Source organism: Amaranthus tricolor, chromosome 13 (assembly GCF_026212465.1).
Source record: "Amaranthus tricolor cultivar Red isolate AtriRed21 chromosome 13, ASM2621246v1, whole genome shotgun sequence".
Classification (NCBI taxonomy): Eukaryota; Viridiplantae; Streptophyta; class Magnoliopsida; order Caryophyllales; family Amaranthaceae; genus Amaranthus; species Amaranthus tricolor.
Window position 1 is genome coordinate 571,574 of NC_080059.1, and position 23,162 is coordinate 594,735.

A 23,162-nucleotide genomic window follows, 5' to 3' on the forward strand; every position below is an offset into this window, starting at 1 on the left:
AAGATCTAGGAAGGCTCAAATATTTTTTGGGGATTGAAGTCCTAAGGTCTAACAGAGGCATCTTTATATCTCAAAGAAAGTATGTGCTGGATCTACTAGCGGAAGCCGGTATGTTAGATTGTAGGCCGAGTGAGACACCGATAATGATCAACCATGGGTTACAAATTCTTGAAGATGGGGAACCAACAAACTGTGCGCAGTACCAGAAACTGGTGGGGAAGTTGATATACCTAGCTCATACAAGGCCTGACATTGCTTACGTAGTTGGAGTTGTAAGTCGATTTATGCATCGACCTCAGATACAGCATATGGAGGCGGTTATCAGAATCTTGAGATATTTGAAAGGAACTCCAGGAAGAGGGGTTCTATTCCAGAAGAATGGTCACCTTGATTTAGTTGCCTATACTGATGCAGATTGGGCAGGTGATAGAGATGATAGAAAATCAACATCAGGTTATTTCACTTTAGTAGGTGGAAATCTTGTGACCTGGAGGAGTAAGAAACAAAAGGTTGTTGCCCTATCAAGTGCTGAAGCTGAATTTCGGGGAATTGCCAAAGGAGTTACTGAAGTCTTATGGTTGAGGAAACTTCTTACCGAGCTTGGTTTTATGCCAATGAAGAGCTGTGTGTTGTATTGTGATAATCAGGCTGCCATCAACATTTCAGAGAATCCGGTACAACATGATCGCACGAAACATGTCGAGATTGACAGACATTTCATAAAGGAAAAGTTGGAAGATAAGACCATTAGATTACCCCATGTTCGCTCAGAAGATCAGTTGGCAGATATCCTCACTAAAGCAGTAGCAGCCCAGATTTTTGAAAGTGTTCTACGCAAGTTGGGTGTTGGTGACCCTACGACCCAACTTGAGGGGGAGTGTTAGAATATTAAAATTAAGGCAACATATTATTCTCCATATATTTTGCTATATATTTAGGGAACAGAATATTTCTATATATTCTCTTATTTAGGAAACATCTCTTGTATATATAGACAGCAATGTACATTGAAAGTAGAAAAATGAGAACATAGATTAAAACCCTAAAACTCGATTATTCTCTTAATCACCAGCCACTAGACTAGAAGTATATGAATACAATAGTATCATAATTATTCTTTGAATTTCGAACCTTGATGATTGAATGAACAATCGTATCATATTTGTTCCTCGAATTTCGACCCTAAATAATCGAACAAAAACCCTAATAAAAATCTTGAATTTCAATTACAATTTCGATTCTGCAAGTGAGTTTTAGGTCAAGAGGAATATGCCATATGCGTTATGCGTTTGCGACAATGCAGGAATTGCGATTAAATCGTCGTTTAACTGTACTAATAATTAATCAAATGAGATAGTACATTAGTATTGGAAATATAATGCAAATACAAATAAACAAACCGATTTGTATTTTTCTTGTGTCGATGGCAATGGAACTCCTTGCTTTGTAAATCACCAAATGAACACCATGAAGATAAGGTTGCGACAATAAGAGAAGTCGCTCGGAAACTTGATATGAGTAGAAGGCGTTCATGCACTTTCCTATTGTGATATTTCTCCCACAAAAGGTGCTTGGGATGATAAAATCAAATTCACAATGAGATACAATCTACACAACAAAATCCTAGCACAAGGAAATTGCAATAGTAAATACAAGTGTTGTAGTGAATTATGAACTTTGATGATATTAAGAGTTAATTACTCTCTCAATATTATTCTTAAAAGAGAAATCATAAATCATATGAAATTGGGATGGAATGTCCTTTGGCATGCAATCTCTATTTATAGATTTATGCATCAAACAATACCTTATTTTGAAACAAAAGTGTTTCACCAAGCAAAGTTTATGAATCAAAATAATGTTTCACCAAGCAAAGCTTACGAACCAAAGTAATGTTTCACCAAGCAAAGAAATCAAAGTAATGATTCATCAAAAAAAACTGATGAATCAAAGTAATGATTCATCAAACAAAACGTATGAATCACAGTAATGATTCATCAAATTCTTTGAGGCATTTAATTTGGACTTATAATATATTTATTTAGTCCCACTACTATACTAAGTATGTAGTATATACAAATCTAGGTCTATATACTCTAAATATTCAACAATTAGTACCGTTAATAAAATGATTAAGTATAGTATGGATTTAGTCCAGTATGGATTTAATCCGCTCTAATATTAGTGTAGAGTGTGGACCAATATTTACACTCTCGTCTTTCGCTCTACTCTTATACTCTTATACTTCACTTTGCTCCACTCCACTCTACTCTATCTCTTATACTTTTACACTTCGCTCTAGTCTTAAAAAAATTTAAAAATTAAAAAAAAATTAAAAAATTAAAAAATTAAAATTAAAATTTTAATAACTAAAAATTAAAAAATTAAAAAAACTATAAAAATTAAAAATTTTAAAAATTAAAATTTAAAAACAAAAATTAAATAAAAAATAAAAATAAAAAAAAATTATTTTTTTTAAAACTTTTTTTCAGTTTTTTTGAAGTATTTAGTAAAAAGTGAAAAGAGTGAAAAGAGTAAGAATAGAAGTGTTAGGACTTGATCCATACTATTTTAGTGTACACTAAATCCACATTAAGAGTTTCTCTAATAAAATCTATGGAATGTTATTGTTATTAGATAGATTGATTAGAAAGTCAGGAAAAACATCTAAAACTAACCACTACTCACAATAGCAATAATTTTACTTAGAAAAACAATGTTCTAGTGGTTTACGTTCAGATTCACTAATGACAATTTTACATGTATAATCTCTAAGAAACAAGTATTTTATTTTAAATAAAGAATTTAAGAATGATAAATTGTAAAAAGTCATTATCAAATTTTCAATTTTAACTATTAAAACAAAGATGAAATTAACTCACAAACAAATTTGATTTTTTAATTTGGTAAACACTAGATTTAAACCAATTTTAGAATTTTAAATAAATCATCATTCCCCCTAACATAGCAAAATAATTTTCAAATTGTTTATTTTGGAACAATTTTGACCTCAAACCGGAAAACAATTCCAAAAAAAATGCGACTCTGAATGATAAGCCGACTAACTATACATAAATGTGTTATTTGTCTGTTCTGCAAAGAATTAGTTAGCTTTATAACATAAATAATCCAAATGAATAAAACTACAACATAATTCAGTTGAAGCATCCCAAATTCTTACATACTTGCTTCCTTCTATTTAAAGAACATAAATTGTATACTTAGAGTCTTAGATCTCTATTCTATATTCGCCAAAAAGATTTAACAGAATTTACTGAGCAGAATTAAAGGCCAGATGTAAGCAATCTTGTTCTTAAACTTGTAAAACAAAGAGTCATCATCATATGAATGAAAAGGAGTGGGGACTATATAATGTCATTTACCGGTCTTGTGAAGATACAGTTTTCGACTTATTGTAGGTTCATTCGAGCTTGAAACCTGTATACCGAAAGATATAGGTAGACTAACAAAAGCTGGTTGTTTTGGGATGGGAAGACCGACATTTTCGTTGCTCAGCATGAGAAACACAGAAGACATGGCGGGGCGATCATTAGCTTCTTCTTGTACACATAGCAAACCAACATGTATGCACTTTAGGACTTCTGATTCATTGCATGATTCTTTAAGTGTTTGCTCCACGATTTCCATTTGTCTATCTCCATTCCATAATTCCCAGACCTAAAACACATTGTATCAGACAGAAATGATACCTTTTTAGATTAAAACATTGGGTAGTCTTTATACAACACTACTCCATTACAAGCCACTCTCATTAAGGGAATGTATGCCTGTTTGTTTTGGTGAAAAATGCTTTTTTGGAAAACTATATTCCCGTTTTCCCTTGTTTGGTTTCACATCACCATTTACTTGCATTTTCCATTGGAAAAAAGTTTTTAGGATATTTGTTGTCCAAAGAAAATGTCTTTCACCAAACCAAACATCACCTCTCACCTAGGTAGGATTTAGTGTATCAAATATATGCAACTTTATCATTGTAAAAACAAAGAGGTTCTAACTCTGATCGCAAAAATCATCTGCAGCTTCATAATCATAAAAAATAAAAAATGCATATGATTTTATGAGGCATTATCTACGGTATCCTTGGATCTAAACTGCAGCCATTTTATAATTAAATGGAATAAACTGGCACTTACATGTCCCAACAGGCTAACTCCATGCACACACTCAAATATTTTTGAATTTCTTCTGCCACTTAAAATCTCCAGTATAACCACACCAAAACTGAAAACATCAGATTTGACTGAAAAAAGCTCTTCATATGTATACTCGGGAGACATATAACCACTGCTTGCAGCAAAAGGTGAAGATTAACAGTATAAATATAAGTTACAAAAGAAAAAAGGCAAGTAGTCAAATCAGTTTATCAGTTTATATCAGAAAAAATAAATTGTACTCACTATGTTCCAACTATTGTGCTAGTATTTGCTTGTATTTCTTTCCCTCCAACAATCCTTGCTATGCCAAAGTCTGATATTTTTGGATGGAAATCTTCATCGAGTAAAATATTGCTTGGTTTGAGATCACGGTGGATGATCGTAAGTCTCGAATCATGGTGAAGATACAGAAGCCCTCGAGCTATTCCCAAAATGATGTCAAAGCGCTTCTTCCAATCCAAAGATATTGAACATGCTTCATCTTTTTGCAACGCATCACACAGAAGTTATGACATTCTCAGGAAGTGTAAGATATTTTATCATGGCAAGTAAAGATAACAGATTTATAACTCACCAAACAAAAAAGAGTCAAGACTTCCATTAGGCATATTTTCATAGACTAAAATCTTCTCATTTGCTTTTACACAATATCCAAGAAGTCTTACAAGATTCCGATGTTGAAGTTTGGCAATCAACACAACCTCAGTCTTGAATTCCTCAAAACCCTGCACTGATACACTTGAGAGCCTCTTTACAGCAACTTTCTTTCCATCTGGAAGCATTCCCTATGTATCGTTTCCCCTTAGTAACAGATTATTCAACTTACAATGATTCACTTGACAATATTATGAACTATTACCTTATATACATCACCAAATCCTCCTTTCCCAAGCTTGTTTGAGTCTGAAAAACTGTTTGTAGCAGCTAGTATGCTTTTCCAGTTGAAAAGGGGCACATCTACGCCCTAAGAATCATCCCCTTTAAACTCAATAGAACCTGCAGCAACAATTGGATCACCCAAACAGATTTTAAAAACTGCAGTAGTACAGGAATGTAGAACCAAGAAGCTGTTATGACACCGTATTAACAGATTTAATGGACCATGCCACTTACGCAGTTCTTGACCTCTCCTTTTCTGGATAAAGTAGAAAAATAATATGCTACAGATAAGGATAATTGCCAATGCACCAACTATGCAAGGAAGCACTATCTTGAGACGGAAAGCTGTTTCTGTAACAAACAGTAAAACTAGTAAAATTAGAGCAGGAAGACTTTTAAGTAACTAGCTAACAGTTTAGATTTGTGACATCTTACAAGACTTACTTTTAGTACATTTCAAATTCCATCCATCCCAATGGTATTTTGATCCACAAATGCACCTCATTTCACCACCCCTTTTCTTTTTACAGGAAGTATAGGGCCAATCACGGCAATCTGACGATGCATTGCAAGCAGGTTCTGGCGGTGGTTTCCAACCCAGTTCAACTTCAATGAAAGATCGTTGAGCTTCTAAAAAAGATTGTTCCTTAATTACATTGCAGTTTTTGATATTGTACTGTAGAGTATCCTTGGGTGATAGAAGAGTTGAGTCTATAGATCTACTGTCACAACTATTGAAATTCGTGACTCGGATGGCAAATCTTTTTGCATCGGGATCAAATGAAGAGATTTTGAAAATTCCTTTCGAAGTTGAGAAGTTAACCTGCCCTATTTTCTCATTGCAGCGGAAATTAAAGTATGACGAATCTCCACAATTTGGAGAAGTGCTGAGGGATATGGAATGCTGTACGTTCCACAAGGTTTACAGGCTCTTGGAGTTGATTCTGCGGCAAAGGTAATGCCTTTTAAGTTAGCTACACCGTTTGATTATGCCACATTACAGTATCAAGTATTTTTTTTCACAAATGATGATGATCAAATTACACTCAATTTCAATTTGCCTTTTCTTTGATACAGATCAGGATAAAATGTATGTACCATGTACTTATGACACTACCATTCTCAGTATTTCCAGGACTATACTACAATAGTTTTGTCATGTGGACTAACAATGTGTCTGGAAATCTTGGTTACTGGTAAACACTAAGTTTCTTGACTCACAATACAAGGAATTTCAACATGTCAGTTTCACTAACACGTTGTTTGGATAGCAATTTAAGAGGAAAAGGAAAGGAAGAGAGGGAAGGGAGGAAGCGCCGAAGGGGAGTGAATAATAGAAGTCTTCCTTGTTTGTTTAGGAGGGAAAGGAAGGGAGAAGAAGAGAAATAGCATTTTTCCTTCGAAACTTTTCCACAATTGCAGTGATTTGGTTATTAACATAATTAAGGGACTTAAGCCCTTCACACCACTTCCTTCCAAATCCCACAACTTCAACATTGGTATCGAACTAAATGAAATTATTACCCTCCCCTTATTTCCTCCAATTCTTCAACCCAAAGATTGAGTTTGGATTGAGAAGGAAGTTCACATTACATCAGCACATGAACAGATGAATAATTATACATCTGATAGTTCCATCATCTTACTAGTGATTATGGTTCCCAACTACAATTAATATAAGACAAAGGTGTATTACATTCTCCTGGTCTGATAATCTGTTGTAGAAGCAGGATAAATGTTTTCAAGTTCAAATCGATAAGCCCCATTAGGTATAAATTTAAAAGTCAAGTATAAGCTAATGAGCTATGGAGCAATTTGAATGGATAAACCACATAAATTCCCAAGGTAATACCCACATTATTAGCAAACATACATTCAATCTGTTAAAATCCATTATCATTTGCAAATCATTACCATTCGGAAATGCTTGTATGAGCAAGATAAATTATTGAGTACAAAAAGATAGGTCCATTAGTTTGCCCGTTCCTGGGAATCATTATCTAGCGAATTGTATGCAAATTATATAACTATTCCTCAAAATGATCACATAAAAATCAAAGTAGATGTTGGAGTAAACTATAAAAGCAGGATAATTGATTATAGAAGGATTTACCTATATCAGAAATTGTACTGCGAACAAAAATAGTGAGCCCCTCGGAATACTCCTCCTGCAAATTGGTAATTTCATAAGACCACTTCAAACAGCTCTCATTTGATGCTCCTTTGCAATTAGTGACACCACAAGAGTAAGCTAAACAATCACATTCTGTAAGGCAATCAGTCTTGTACGACCCAACATTTGTCTGATTGGTCTTTGGAGTGCTCACTTTCATCATAGGCATCCTCAAGAATTCATCTGACAAGTAGTTCCTACTGCACGGTACTGACTTTGGGGAACAGCCCTCATAGAAATTTCCTGAAGTCCATCTCTTCGGAGAAATAGCATAAAAACCAGGTAAGCACTTGCAGAACAACCCATTGTTACTATTGCAACTGCCAAAATTTCCACATATATTGTATAAACTACACCTATCCTTTGGCTCCATCCATTTCAAGGACCAGCCTCTTTCAATTTCCCATGTCCAAAATTGAATCTGTCCGGTGAACTTCATCACCAACCTCGTATTATTGTAACTTTCCTGCTGAAGCATGTTGTTAAACGAAAAATTAAACAGTGTTTGGGGAGCCTGTTCAAAAGGTGTAGCCTCACTTTCCCAATAATGCCGTGATCCCTTTTTCAAAATAATCAATCTCTTTTGGTTCCCTTGAAGTTGCAGCATAAACATATAGTTTCCATGTGCAGGATTGTCATTACTCTCCCATGAAGTCAAATTCTTATCAGTAATGTCCATTCCTGGAAGAAGTGTGTCAGTTGGGTAATCAAAGCTTTGCCACCATCTCAGTTTTCCTCGTTCCCCCCTGCTGTACAAAATTAAGTTACCAGTGTCTTCTAGACAAAGTGTCGAATTCACAGGTACATTGACATCCGTTGACCAGTATATCTCACCATTATTATCCAACACCTTACCATCACCATCTTTTATTATGAGAAAGCCTTTTGATTCTAAAAGTGGCTTGTTCCGATTAGCAACCCAGACTATAATCCTTGGATTAGACTGGTTGTAATACCATATGCCCAAATACTTGCTATTATTAGTATTCCCTTCTGGAGTGAAGAATCCAAGCTCAAATACTTGACCCGGGGAGACTAGAGTAATGTTGTTGGTGCCATCAGCGATTACAGAATTATCCATCAAGCAGTCACTAGCACCACAATGTAGTATAGGAAGAGAAAACAAGAGCACATGTAGTAAGAAGATAAGATAAAATAGGCACTTAAGAAACTGTGTGGTAATTTCCATATGGAAAGGAAGATTTAAAGGTAAGGCAGTTACAGAGGATCCTATTACATAGACATAAGTAGTAGAAGCTATATGTAATTCAGTTTGATCTGCTGTTTATCCTATTCAAAAAACAATACAAATATTAATGAGAAAAATCTTTCCATACATCAACATGTTTTGTTTTTTTTCACTAGCTTGAATAATATTTCATTTTCATATTTGTCAAAAGGGTACACAATTTTAATGATATCATGTTTTCAAGTCCTAACTGTCAAATTAATTGAGGTAAAAGTATCACCTTTTGAATAAAAAGGTCCACTCCTAACTGTCAAATCTAACTTGGGATTTTGGGAAATCTCTAATGATTATGTTTTTATCCTTAATTTAAGGTAACAAATTTATCAATAAAACTCTGATTTCCTTTAAATGAGTAATGGAACTCTTGAATGTGCATTCATAATAGTGATTTCCCATGTGGGTCACATAGCATGTGCAGGTACGTGAGAACTGGGTGAGGAGCTAAAGAAGTAATGGTGGAAGATTGAAGAATAGGGAGGTAGTAGATATTGCTCATTTTCTTCTCAGTTCTCTAATCGAGCACAACAATTAATTTCCTACTTACTATTTATTAACATTGTAATGATAGCTACACAAGTGATGGTGGAAATAGGGAGGTCAACAAGAATTCATTCCCTAATTTAGAATACAGGAATACAGGATTCTCCAATCACAGCTCATATTTCACAATTGATCTATGGAATAAAAAATCCATCGGTGGAATTTTGAAGATATAATTGCTATTTGTTACATATTCAATCTGCCCGCTCAAATGTACTATATTTTTCATTTATATATATCTCATCAAATTTGCTATATTTTCTTATTTGAGAAAAGCTCCACATTTATTAACATATTCTCGTCCATACTTTTAATTATTTTATTCATATTATCTCCATATTTTAATTTTTCTATCTTATTCCCCTCTAAATTCCACCAAAAATCTAAGGAAAAATTACCCTGAATAATACAATACTACCAACTATTGATTAATCATTAAAAATACCAATTTAGGGGGTTTTTTCCTAAAATAATACCAACTTTAGTTTATTAACTAATTTACCAAATTTTTTTGTCAAATAATTCCCTATAGTTTGATTTTTAACATGTTAGGTATATTCTAAGATAACACCCCAAAATTGGTATTATTCATGGTTAATTAAAGGTTGGTATTATTGTAAGAAAATAAGCAAAAAGTTGTATTATTCTTGATAATTTTTCCAAAATTTAAAGAACACATAATGCATTTGAGCAAAGTGAGGAGTATACACATATGTTAGTAGAAGTTATACGTTTTTGTCTCATTCCCAAACTTATTCCCTCTCCATCATAATCACTCATTTTTATCATCCACTTATTTATTTTATCTTATTTTTCAACTCATTCTCTTTTTCACTAAATTTTACCTAATATACAACTGGTCCATTATGGTGCATTTTGAGAGTGACATAGGGAGCACAAAGAAGCTGGAATATAATATAAGTTGTCATGATCCCCTAGTTTGTCATTTCTTTATTTCTTAATAGTCCCTTATCAATAATATAAAAATGGAGTAATTAGGGGCGAATCAAGTATAGTTTCAGATTTGATCTAAAAGTATTATCAAAATATAAAATTCCGCAAATTTAAAGATACAACCAAAGTAATATTTGAAGAATTCAAATGAACAAGTGAGTATCTATTAATACCACTAAAGGTATCCAAAGTTAAAATTAAAATAAAATGGGATCATATCATGTTTTGATTATATTTAGATTCACAAATTAAGAAATTTATCCAGAAATTTCATCTGAATTTCATAGACAAGAAAAAAGACTAATATTAATTAAATTCTTTTTACCAAATTTCATACTGTATAATTGTCTAAAATTGATAATTTAAATTTTGATATCTATATCATGATATGTCAAAAGTAAAAAAAATCCTTCTAAACAAAATAAAAAAAAAAAAGAATGAAGGTATTGTTGATCACGTAATTATCATGAGCGGATTTTGTCTCCATAATCATGGAAATTGACTACTGCTTGATTTATTTAGAGTACAGTTCAGATCAGTCACAATGATTCCGAAGCTGGCTTGAAGTTTTTAGGCAATTTATCGAACACATTCGTTCAGAAACTGGGTACCTGCCATTTAGACTAGATGAATTGGAAAGCTTGAAGACAATCACCATTAGAGCATCACATGTGAGAAGAGAACCGTCGCTAATTCAATCAGCTTTATTTTATTTTTTACCGAATTAGCGCAGAATTCGAAGGCCACGAAAACGACGCAAGTATATCGACAATCGTATCATATTTGTTCTTTGTATTTCGACTCTTAATAATCGAACAATCAACTTCCTCATCATATTTGCTCTTTGCATTCCGATCCATAATAATCAAACAATAAACTTGTTCTTTAAATCTGGACCCTAGAAGATCGAACAATCAACGTCAGTATCATATTTGTTATTTGAATTTCGACCCAAAATAATCGAACAAAAACCCTAATAAAATCTTGAACTTCAATTCCATTTTCGATTCCGTGATTGAATAATAGGTCGATTCCAATTTCGATTATCCGATTGAATAATGCAGGCACGATGAGGTCTCCAGAGTCCAGAAGGTGGTATTATACCCAGTGGAAGGATTCGCGCTATAAAACTTGTTTTATCGTTCATGTCAGAAATGAATGGTTGTTGTAAAAAAGGGCCAGTCGGAGGATTAATTAATAACCTTAAGCCGGACGAACACTGGTAGGCCGTACGTGATTTTTTATCTTTTTACTTGAAAGTAAGCTTGACTCGCGTGCATTTGCGTTAATGGTCATACATATATGCGGAAATGGTCGTAATTAGGGTGTTTATTTTGGTACCCAACTTTTCAAGTATTTGAAAAGGCAGGTATTTAATTAGTCAAGTACATATTTTAGCGGCCAATATCCCAATTTGATTAATACTGATTATAACTAATTAATAATAGTATAACTTATTTTTACTGAATATAACTGATTTTTGCTCATTTTTATTGATTTTTTCTGATTAAAATTAATTTTTACGGATAAAATTATTTTATACTAATTACTTACTTCCTCATATTTACCTTAAGTGTCTCATTTCCATATTTGGTCAAGTCACCTTAAATGTCTCATTTCTATTTTTGATATATTAATTTTGTCAATTTATCTTTACTAAACTTAACTTTTTTCACACCTTTACACAAACTAACCCCAATTTACCCCTATTAAAATTTATAAAACTAGATTCATTATCTTTTACATGTGGTACATTTGACCATCTAAAAATAGTGAAAAGTCAAATGAAACACTTTAAGTGAATATGAGGAAGTATTTTTCTTAAGGTAAACAAAATAGAGCCTAAATGTCAGATTGTAACTTTAAAGTATAAAGAAACAAAGTATTTGATAATTGATATAAATATGGGTGTGCTTTACAAAAGACTTTGGATAACTTTTTGATTTTTTGATTGATTTGACTTTTATTTACCATTAGATATTTAAACTCAATACAAGCATGCCTCAAAATGAATCTGACTACACCAAAATTCAGATGAAGCTTACATACTTTATTCCTTCTATTCAAAGAGCATAAAATGTCAAATTTCAGTTAAGATTATGAGATATCCAATGAACTTTAACCGATACGAATACGGTAACATATGCCTCATTTTTTCACTATGCTACCAAGGAATGAAGACAAAATCTTCACCAGAACTACGCCCATTTTATGACAATATTAAAACCTTAATCAACATTATTGGACTGACCTTATAAACTATGGTCATAAAAATAAACACATGGAAAAATGTCAGTTACCGGCCTTCTGAAGATACAGTATTGGTAAGTTCATTCAAGCTTGAAACTTGCAGACTGGAAGATGAGGCAGTTTCGGATAAAGGTTTCCAACAAACGAAAGCCGGTTGTTTTGGCATGGGAAGACAAACATTTTCACTGCTTAGCATCAGAAACACAGATGACATCGTGGGACGATCATTGGGATCTTCTTGTACACATAACAAACCGACATGTATGCACTTCATTACATTAGATGTATTGCAGGAGTCGTTGAGTGTTTGGTTAACGATTTCCAATTGTCTATCTTCCTTCCACAATTTCCAGGCCTAAAACACATTGCACCAGACAGAAGATAACTACAAGATTAACATTTTGGTAGTGAATTAATACAACACGAAGGATTTCGGGTATTGAAGGAAAGCAAGTATAGCGACCTTATCCTAGTAATAACAAAAAGGTTATTTCTGATTGAAAGGTTGACGTGAATGGAATAAATTAGCACTTACATGTCCCAATAGACTGGCACCAAGTTCAAACTTAAATTTTCTTGAATTTCTTCTACCGGTTAAAATCTCCAGTATAACCACACCAAAACTGAAAACATCAGATTTGACGGAGAAGAGCCCTTCATATGCATACTCAGGAGACATATAACCACTTCTTGCAACAAAAAGGTGAAAATTAACGGTGTAAAAGAATGTTAACAAAGAAAATATAACAGGTAATCGATATTAGTTTACAGTGCATATAATTGTACTTACTATGTCCCAACTACTCTGTTTGTGCTTGCTTCTGTTTCTTTCCCTCCAACAATTTTTGCTATGCCAAAGTCTGATATTTTTGGATTGAATTCCTCATCGAGTAAAATATTGCTTGGTTTGAGATCACGATGGATGATTCTAAGTCTTGAATCATGGTGAAGGTAAAGAAGTCCTCGAGCTATTCCTAAAATAATGTCAAAACGCTTCTTCCAATCCAAGGACATAGAGCATGCTTCATCTATTTGCAAGGCATCCCAAAAAAGTTGTAACAAGCTTAGGAAGTGTAAAATGCTTTATCATGGCAAGGTAAGATAATAAATTTGTAACTCACCAAACAAAAAAGAGTCAAGGCTTCCATTAGGCATATATTCATAGACTAAAATCTTCTCATCTGCTTTTACACAATATCCAAGAAGTCTTACAAGATTACGATGTTGGAGTTTGGCAATCAACTCAACCTCAGTTCTAAATTCCTCAACACCCTGCACGGATACACTTGAGAGCCTCTTTACAGCAACTCTCTTTCCATCTGGAAGCATTCCCTATGTATCATTTCCCCATAATAAAAGATTATAAAACTTGCAGTGTAAGATCATTCGGCAGAATCATGAACTATTACCTCATACACAGCACCAAATCCTCCTTTCCCAAGCATATTTGAGTCTGAAAAGTTGTTTGTAGCAGCTAGTATACTTTCCCAGACGAAAAAGGGCACATCTATGCCTTCAGAATCATTCCCCTTGAACTCAACGGAACCTGCAGCAACAGTTGCATCAGCTAAACAGCTTTTATTTACTGCATCAGTACAGGAATGTAGAATCGAAAACCGACGTTGGAAAACCCCTTTTTGAACACTACCAGCAGCATTACATTGTTTTGCACTCACCAGAAATTCTTTTTAACGTTATGTGACACGTAAAAGATTTGCTATTAAAGGTCAGTCAGAGCCAAGCATTTAGAGTTCTTTGGTTTCAATTTGTGATAGACAATCGTAATGGAGCATTAATCATGTGCATTTCTTATTTATGTGCAGTTTAAGATGATATTTGTTACAAAGAGTCAATTAGAAACCTCTTTTTTTTACGAAGGTAAGGTTGAATAATTTCAACCCCCTGAAACTCCGTCTAGGTGAGAGACTAGGAGAGAGCCATTTGATTGCATTGCGATAAAGAAATGTGATGTGTAAATGAGTAAATGGACTATGCCACTTACCCAGTTCTCTACCTCTCCGTTTCAATAATATGCCACAAATAAGAACAATGGCCAATGCACCAGCTATGCAAGGTAGCACTATCTTGAGAGGGGAAGCCACTTCTGTAACAATGAGTAAAGCTATCAAAATTAGATCAGCAAGACTTTAAAGTAACTAGTTAACATTTCATAACATCTTATAAGACTTACTTTTGGTACATTTCAAGTTCCAGCCATCCCAATGGTATTTTGATCCACAAATGCACCTCATTTCACCACCCCTTTTCTTTTTACAGGAAGTATAGGGCCAATCACGGCAATCTGACGATGCATTGCAAGCAGGTTCTGGCGGTGGTTTCCAACCCAATTCAACTTCAATGAATGATGGCAGAACCTCTAGAAAAGGTTGCTCCTTTATTACTTTGCAGTTTGTGATACTGTACAGTATTTTATCTTTGGGTGATAGAAGAGTTGAGTCTATAGATCTACTGTCACAGCTATTAACATGCGTGACTTGGATGGAAAATCTTTTTGCATCAGGATCAATGGAAGAGACTCTGAAAATTTTTTTGGAAGTTGAGAAGTTAACCTGCCCTATTTGCTCATTGCAGTGGAAATTAAAGTATGATGAATCTCCACAATTTGTAGAAGTGCTGAGGGGGTAGGGAATGCTGTAAGGTCCACAAGGCTTACAGTCTCTTGGAGTTGATTCTGCACCAAAAGTAATGCCTTTCATGTCAGCTATGACATGTGATAATGCTACATAACAGTATTAAGTATTTTTCTTTTACAAAAGATCAAGACCAAAATTGCATTCAATTTGCCTTTTGTTGTGAAATCGGACTCACAAAGTAGAGAAAAAGATGGGTATGAGGAAGAAAAAACAAAGCCAACACACACACAAGCACACACAATGCAAGCAAGCAACAAAACAAGTGTTTTATAGGACCTTAAGGTACCCTCCCCCCAAATCACATGATTTTATTTCTTAATGATAATTCAATAATTACATCAAGCATTCACACTCACACTCTCACTCTCTAGTGTTTGGTTTAACTCCAATAGAGTTTCCTTTCAATACAAGCTCACTCTCTTTCTCTCTCTCTCTCTCTCTCTATGATTCAACAAAAATAGAGGTTGCTGGAACTCTACATCATTCCCTTCTTTTAACTTTGGGAGCCTTCTTCATAGGCCCAAGGAGTCGAATGCATTAAACCTTAAGAGTCAAACTTCTTCCATGCTCTATTGTCCCTTGAACAGTTGAAGATGCCAGCTTAACCAATTTTCACTTTGGCTCAAATTTGAACTTCCCCAAGCTTTAAGTGATTGAATCTTCACTCATCAATGCACAGGCATCATGTTTAGAGGATTTGGGTCTTGACTCTTGATACAACGCGTTATCTTTGTTATAAAGATTAGAATTAAATGTATGTCTTATGTACTTACTGCACTCTTCCAATCTCGATATCTGCAGGACCACACTGGATTGGTTTTTACAAGTGGACTAACCATGTGTCTGGAAAAATAATTTACAAGTAAATACTAATTTCCTCATGTAAACTTCACTGAGATTTTGTTGGGAAGGATTGCACATATCATCAGCACATAAGCAAATGACTGGTTATATATCTGATATCTGTATCATCTCACTATAGCACATTGTCCTGGCCTAATATGCTGTTGTAGAAGCAGGCCAAATGTCTTCAAAAGCATTAAGCACCACTAGGTATAAGGTTAAAAATCAAGTAAATGCCAATGAACTATTGAGAAATAGTACATCAAAAAACCACATAAATGTTGAAGGTAATACCCGCATTAGCAAACAGTCATTGTCATTTGCCTATCATTACCATCCGGAAATACATGTATGAGAAAATTATTGGGTGTAAAAAGATACAGGTTTGTTTGCAGAGGTCCATTTACTTGGCCATTCATGTGAGACATTCTATGGCGAATTGTATGTGATTATTATAACTATTCCTTGATATGATTACATAAAAATCAAAGTAGATGTTAGAGTGAGCTATTCAAGCAGGATAACTGATTACAGAAGAAAGATTTTACCTATATCAGAAAGTGCACTGCGGACAAAGATAGTAAACCCCTTGGAATACTCCTCCTGCAAATTGGTAAGTTCATAGTACCACATCAAGCACATCTCATTTAATGCTCCTGTGCAGTTACTGACACCACAAGAATAAGCTACACAATCACATTCCTTAAGGCAATCACCCTTGCAGGACCCAACATTTGTCCGATTGGTCTTTGGGGTGCTCACTTTCATCATAGGCATCCTCAAAAATTCATCTGCCAAATAATTTCTACTGCAAGATACCGACTTTGGGGAACAACCCTCAGAGAAATTTCCTGTAGCCCACCTCTTTGGAGAACTAGCATTGAAACCAGGCAAACACTTGCACAACCCATCATTGCTATTGCAACTACCAAAATTTCCACATGTACTGTATAAACTACATCTATCCTTTGGCTCCATCCATTTCAGGGACCAGCCTCTTTCAGTTTCCCATTTCCAAAATTGAATCTGTCCGGTGAAATTCATTACCAACCTCGTATTTTTGTAACTATCCTGCTGAATGTTAAGCAATAAATTAAACAGAGATTGGGGAGCCTGATCAAAAGGTGTTGCTTCGCTCTCCCAATAATGGAGTGATCCCTTTTTCAAAATAACCAAGCTCTCTTCATTCCCTTGAATCTGCAAAGTTAACATATAGTTTCCCTGTGATGGATTGTTATTAGTCTCCCATGAAGTCAAATTCTTCTCAGTAATGTCCATTCCTGGAAGAAATGTGTCAGTGGGGTAATCAAAGCTTTGCCACAATTTCTGTTTTCCTCGTTGTCCCCTTTTGTACAATATTAAGTTACCGCTGTCATCTAGACAAAGTGTTGAATTCACAGGTGCAGGAACATCTGTTGACCAGTATATTGCATCGTTATTATCTAGCACCTTAGCAGCACCATCTTTTAGGATCAGAGAGCCATTTGACTCTAATAATGGCTTATTTCGATTAGCAACCCAGACTATAATCCTTGGACTAGACTGGTTGTAATACCATATGCCCAAAAACTTTCTATTATTGTTGTTCCCTTCAGGTGCAAAGAATCCAAGCTCAAATACTTGACCTGGAGAAACTAGAGTACTAGTGTTGTTAGAACCATCAGAGATCACAGAATTTTCCGTCAAGCAGTCACTAGCAATACAATGTATTATAGAAATGGAAAACAAGAGAAAAAGTGAACAGTTGAGGTAACATATGCAGTAAATGGACCGTGTGATAATTGTCATAAGGAAAAGAAGACAAGTCTATCCCTTTAAAATACCAATAATAATTGCAGAGGATTTTGTTTTTCTGTATTCTAAAGTAGGGTATAGATTCTTATTGAAATAGGACCATCTAACTATGGAAGAAAAAGAAACCCTTCCTTGAAGGTTTGAAGATATAGTTGTTACATGTACATTATACACATATGTGGTAGAAGGTATACTTTCACAAGATATGAATCAAGGGAGTCAAAATTTCGGATTCTAGGGAAAACACAAGCATGAACAAGATACTAGTATGGTACGAAGTATCAAGGAAAATGGAGATTGGAATGACAAACTATTATGACATTATATGGTAAAAAAGATAGCGGATAAATTTACAGAACAAAAATGTAATGAAAACAAAGATGAAGGTAATTCTGGCAATATGCCTATAAGATTTATTCTGTGCTCCTGCAAAAAGAGACTAACTTGAAAGGAATACATGACACTGAATTTTCTACATGGAAAAGTCGAACAAAGCAACACTACAAATAAAATCTTGAAGAACAAACATGTAATGAAAGCAAAAATATACACTGTCTACAGGCTATAGTAATTCTGATTGTAGGGGCTTGCATTACAGATCATAATATTCCACACCACATCTTTTTGGGCTCGATTAATGAATTAAACAAAGCCAAACAAGTCATTTTCTACATTGCACAAGTCAATAATGCAACACGGCTGCTCAATATTTTATTCCACAGACCAGTCAGCAAACACAATATAATAATTTCACTACTTGAAAATAAAAGATAAGAAAATGAGGAGTGAAAAGATTACCAAAATTCAGCATGATTAGTTGACTGAAGAGTCTAATTAAATATGAGAAGCTTGCAAAACTTGAGCTGCTGTCATGAATCCATAGTTTGTTGAATTTTGATTGCTTACTGGTCCTGTTTACTTAAAAGGAACAATAATGAGGTATATAAATGAACCCAATCCTTAAACATCGCCACCTTTTCATTTTATCGTCACCCCAATAAAATTACAAATTTGACCCTGGACTTTAAAAAATTACGAATTTACCACTGGACTTGAAATGTCTTATTTACACTCTAACTTCACTAAATAACTCCTTTATCACACTTAAAAAACAAAATTACAACATAAAATTTTTAGAGCAAAAACTAAGAAATTCAATCCGCAAACAAATAATCAATTTAATTTTTTATTCGAATCATATTAGTTTAAATTTTAAAAAAAAAACAAAAAAATTATTTTTTTAAATGGGCCAGTCGCATGAAATCCGCGAGCCCACCGCGGGCTAGTCGCACGAAACCCGCGACTCGACCGCGGCTCAGTCGCACGTTTTGTATATTATTTTTATTATTAGTATTATTATTATTATTAACTTTTTTATATTCTTTTAAATATTATTTTTATTATTTTTATTGGTGATGTTATTGTTGTTATTGTTAGTAAATTTTTCTTTAAGTTTATTTTTTAATATTGTTTTTATTATTAATGTTATGATTATTATTATTGTTTATGTTAATATTGTTATGATTATTATTAATGTTATTATTTTTATTAATATTATTATTATTATGATTATTGTTAATTTAGAAAATTAATTACAATAATATTAATAATAATAATAATAATAATAATAATAAATATGTTCTTACATTATATTTGTTGATAATGATTAGTTAAATATTGTTGTTGCTAATTAATTATTGTCTTTTGTTCATGTGGTTAATTTAACGTAACATTTGATTATGTTTATTTATTAATAATAGTTAATTAAATTATAAAAATTGTAGTAAATGGCTGGTACTCACGGGAAAGGAAAGGCTTTTTTTAGAAACTTGCTAAGCGGGAATAGTTCTAGGCCTACCCTGCTCAGAGGGGACCCTCATGAGAAGGGGGTGATGGGTTCTACTAGGAGGGCTAGGCGCGAAGAGGCTGCCAGATACAATGAGGCCCAATGGTCGAGTACGTTGAACCAAGTGCGTACTCGTTTTGATGACCAGGCTAGCAGCCTCTAGAGTAGTTGGGAGGTTTCTAGTGATGATGATAATGATGCTGATGATGTTCAATACCATGGTCCTAATCTTCGCCCAGTGGACTGGACTGTTGTCCGGGGGCCCAACAGAAGATTCGCACGTGCCGGCCCTAGTTCTTCAGGCGCATCTGAGCATGCCGGACATAGTCTCGTTGATAATGAGCCGCCACGGGGGAGCAGGCTCTCACAGTCCGCTAGAACGGACTGGTTAGTCACATCGCCCTAGCCCGGGGGCCCACAGATACGTGCCTGATACCCAGCTATGGCGGGTACATTGCTAAAGTTATTTTTGACGGCTCTGAGCGTACGCCTCCGATTCTGGAATGTCGTAGTAGAAAGCAGATTGGAATATGTTAGGTTTTTGAATTTATTTGTTTTCTATTATGTCGCTGTTTTATTTAGATGTTGTTTAATATCTTACTCGCACCCTTTTTCCTTTTTTTTTGTGCAGTTTCTGAATGAATGGCCGAGTCAAGTCGCTCCATTGGCGAGATTGCCTGCTGTTGCGGAAATGACCCCCCGGGAAAGACATGCTTTAGATGTATACCTTGGTGATGTTAAAGATTTATTTGCCGAATGGCAAGCTTTTAAGGGGCATGGCCCTTCATAGTCTGTATTTAAACTAATTTACATTAATGCGTTTATTTATTTACATCAACGCTTTTTACATTAAATTTAATTCATGTTTATATCAATGCTTTTATTAATTTACGGCCACGTACGTATCATTTGGATAGAGGTAGGATTTGCAACTAATAATCTGCTCAATCCCCCTTTATATCCAAGTCTGTTCAGACCACGTAATTAAGTTCTGTGGCCATATAAAGACAGTGTTGAAGGAGAGTTCTATCCTCCATCTCTTCCCTTCTTATTGATTGCCTAGCATTATAAATTTGATTCATAATAGTAAAAAAACCAATAAAATTTTCTCTAATAGAAGTCATGATAAAGATCGGTTGCATGCGGGTTGCACTAAGTTGTCGTATGTGCTCCCGAATATCTACATTCATCCTATTTGCCCTTACATGACCATCTATGTACACTAAGAACGGGTGGTTATATCTTCCTTTTTCACCAGGGTACACCCTTACCATCCAAGATCTTTCTCCTAGTTTACGCCTACTTGCTACAATCAAAAATTTACACCCACATCTTCTACTTTCAGGTCGAGCAGCATAATCTAGATTATGTAAATCACCCCTAATATTACCATAGCGGTGACACCTTAAATACACAGTAACTCTAGAACGTCCTTTTTGTTTATAAGAAGCACGTGTAAATTGAAAACCAATTGTTATTGCTATCGCATTGGCCCAACTATGTAATTCATCTACGGAATCAAATTCCCTATCCGTAACAAATCTATCGGAGTAATCTACGCTGTCTCCTAAGTTTTCAAAGTCCTGCAAATTTGAAATATGAAACAAACCATACATTAGGTCATTAAAAAATTATACATACAAACATTAATAATAAAAAAATTCAATAATAAATAAAAATTATAAATTACGTTAATAATTAATATTAAAATATTAGTAATACAAATTAATATTAAATAAAAATTATAATTTACTTAAATAATTAATATTAAAATAATAACAATACAAAAAATATAATAAAATAATTGTAATAATAATAAAATAAATTAATATTAAATAATAAGAAAATAATAATAATAACATATAATTATAAATTATTTAAATGAATAATAACAAAATAATAGTAATGTTAATAATATAAATTACTTATATTAATAATAATAATAATAATAATAATAATAATAACAAAAATTAATAATAATAATAATAATAATAATAATAATAATAATAATAATAATAATAATAATAATAATAATAATAACAATTATAAAAAAAATACAAATAATATTATTAATGATAATAATATTATAATAATATTAGTAATAATAATTTACTAAGACGTATAATAATTTAAATAATAATGTAAATAATAAAAAAAACAAAAAAAAAGAAAAAAAACAGTTGCACAAAAACCGCGAGCAGACCACGGTGGAGTCGCACAAATCGTGCGAGTGGACCACGGTCCAGTCGCACGTTTTGTGTGACTGAACCGTGGTCCACTTATACGTTTTGTGCGACTCAACCATGGTTCACTCGCCCAGTTTTTGCGACTTTATTTATTTTTTAAAAAAAAACGATTCAAATCGATTAAAGTACGTACCGGATCCGATTCATAGTCGCTTTCGTTAGCCATAGTTAATCGATTCCAACTAACAGCTTGTTTAAAATCGAAGAACGTTTTTAGAGAGTTTTTAGAGAGATAGTACCGTGTTTGAATTCGTATATCATACAAGGGCGCGTCTCAAAATTCAATATATATAGGGTCGTGATAAAAATGTTCGGGATTACGTTTAAACTTTAAATTTAATGTTTTTAAAGTGATAATAGTGTTATTAAGTGCGATTTACATTTGTTAAACAAATTTTAAGTCCAGAGACAAATTCGGTAATTTCATTAAGGGCATAACAATGCCCATCAAATGAATACTGCATATATTGGGTGCCTTTCACCATGTAAAACAAAAGGGAAATATATTCTATTCATACCGATACCAATTGATCAAATAATTCACCATTCAGATTTCGGACAAAGAGCCACCAACCTCATCCAATAAAAAAGGGTTACCTATAATATCTTGAAACTTAGCTACTTAGCTGCTGCATTACATGAAATAAAGATAAACAATTTAATCCAGCATTAGTCACAAAAGCACCTCATACTTCATATCCTTTGAAATAACAGAAGGTGTGACACAAAAGAAAAACTTGATCAATTATAAGGGAATCATACAATAGCAACACAATGCCATTGCCCCCTCTGTTGCTCATATTCTTCATTTCGTCTCAAATATTTGTGTCGCACTATTAACACTTGGACATAGGTCACTTGGATACTTCAATTTATAGAAAGATTTAGAGAATTTTTCATAAAATAGTTGGTTTAGACACTTAACACATATCCGAGTAGAACATGGGTGTACGAGTACAGTCCAACTAACAAAGATTGTGTCAACAACAAATGGCTCCGATTATATATGGATGAGATGAGGAGAGACTACGAGCTTGTCGATGAGATTAAAAGCGAGAGTGTGGGATCAGTGTCAACATGATTCACTAATTTTTTCTTGAATCGATGAAAACAAATTATGATCGATTTTGAGTTTTTTGGCCTATTTTAAGCGATACATAAATTCATAATGTGAATTAGCCAGTAGATTATGTTACAATGTGTGGGACTATTGCTAAAATAAGATTTGTCATAAAATTTATAGAGATATACCAAAATAATGAGTGTGAAAATTCAAAGGAGGGAATATCTACTAAAACCACTCAAGTATATTCAAAGAGCTAACCGATTGTTGGTATTTGGTGACTCGAACAAGAGTCGGGATACGGAATAAGATGAACAATGGTGGCCAAAGGTTGAAGACGACTCGTCGGCAAGCGATGAATGGAGGACTTTTTCCAGAGAAGAACGCCGAGTCGGCGGCACGGGGCTGGTTTGGCTCAGACAAGTCGGCTGTAGGTTCTGCCAAGAATGGGTTTTTGTCCAGTAGTTTTCCCCGACTCGGCGGCAGCAGCAGCTTT

The 23,162-nt window shown here is 33.9% G+C and overlaps 2 protein-coding genes and 1 long non-coding RNA gene across 11 annotated transcripts; 1 reads left to right on the plus strand and 2 right to left on the minus strand.

Annotated features, from left to right (window-relative positions):
• Window positions 1-1,319: 1,319 nt before the first annotated feature.
• Window positions 1,320-18,447, minus strand: LOC130797642 (G-type lectin S-receptor-like serine/threonine-protein kinase At4g03230). 9 transcript variants are annotated; one of them, XM_057660325.1, is made up of 10 exons: window positions 18,310-18,412; window positions 16,266-17,351; window positions 14,412-14,912; window positions 14,223-14,324; window positions 13,630-13,766; window positions 4,750-4,960; window positions 4,419-4,656; window positions 4,155-4,305; window positions 3,384-3,678; window positions 1,324-1,623 (listed from the first exon to the last, which is right to left on the minus strand). In XM_057660325.1, the coding sequence occupies exons 1-10, from the start codon at window positions 18,320-18,322 to the stop codon at window positions 1,592-1,594; spliced, it is 2,766 nt and encodes a 921-aa protein (XP_057516308.1). In that variant the 5' UTR covers window positions 18,323-18,412; the 3' UTR covers window positions 1,324-1,591. The 9 variants fall into 9 exon arrangements, with proteins under 9 accessions (XP_057516305.1, XP_057516308.1, XP_057516304.1 ...); XM_057660322.1 differs by lacking the exon at window positions 18,310-18,412 and having other exon boundaries at window positions 1,320-1,623; window positions 14,235-14,324; window positions 16,266-18,135; XM_057660321.1 differs by lacking the exon at window positions 18,310-18,412 and having other exon boundaries at window positions 1,325-1,623; window positions 16,266-18,132.
• LOC130797644 (G-type lectin S-receptor-like serine/threonine-protein kinase At4g03230) lies at window positions 4,821-8,650 on the minus strand. Its single transcript, XM_057660334.1, has 5 exons — window positions 7,168-8,650; window positions 5,499-5,998; window positions 5,289-5,405; window positions 5,035-5,171; window positions 4,821-4,947 (listed from the first exon to the last, which is right to left on the minus strand). Exons 1-2 carry the CDS (start codon window positions 8,414-8,416, stop codon window positions 5,883-5,885), a joined length of 1,365 nt encoding a protein of 454 aa, XP_057516317.1. The 5' UTR covers window positions 8,417-8,650; the 3' UTR covers window positions 4,821-4,947; window positions 5,035-5,171; window positions 5,289-5,405; window positions 5,499-5,882.
• Window positions 5,870-9,297, plus strand: LOC130797648 (uncharacterized). Its single transcript, XR_009038920.1, has 3 exons — window positions 5,870-6,009; window positions 8,886-8,954; window positions 9,045-9,297. It is a non-coding gene; the product is annotated as an uncharacterized LOC130797648 (long non-coding RNA).
• Window positions 18,448-23,162: the final 4,715 nt, after the last annotated feature.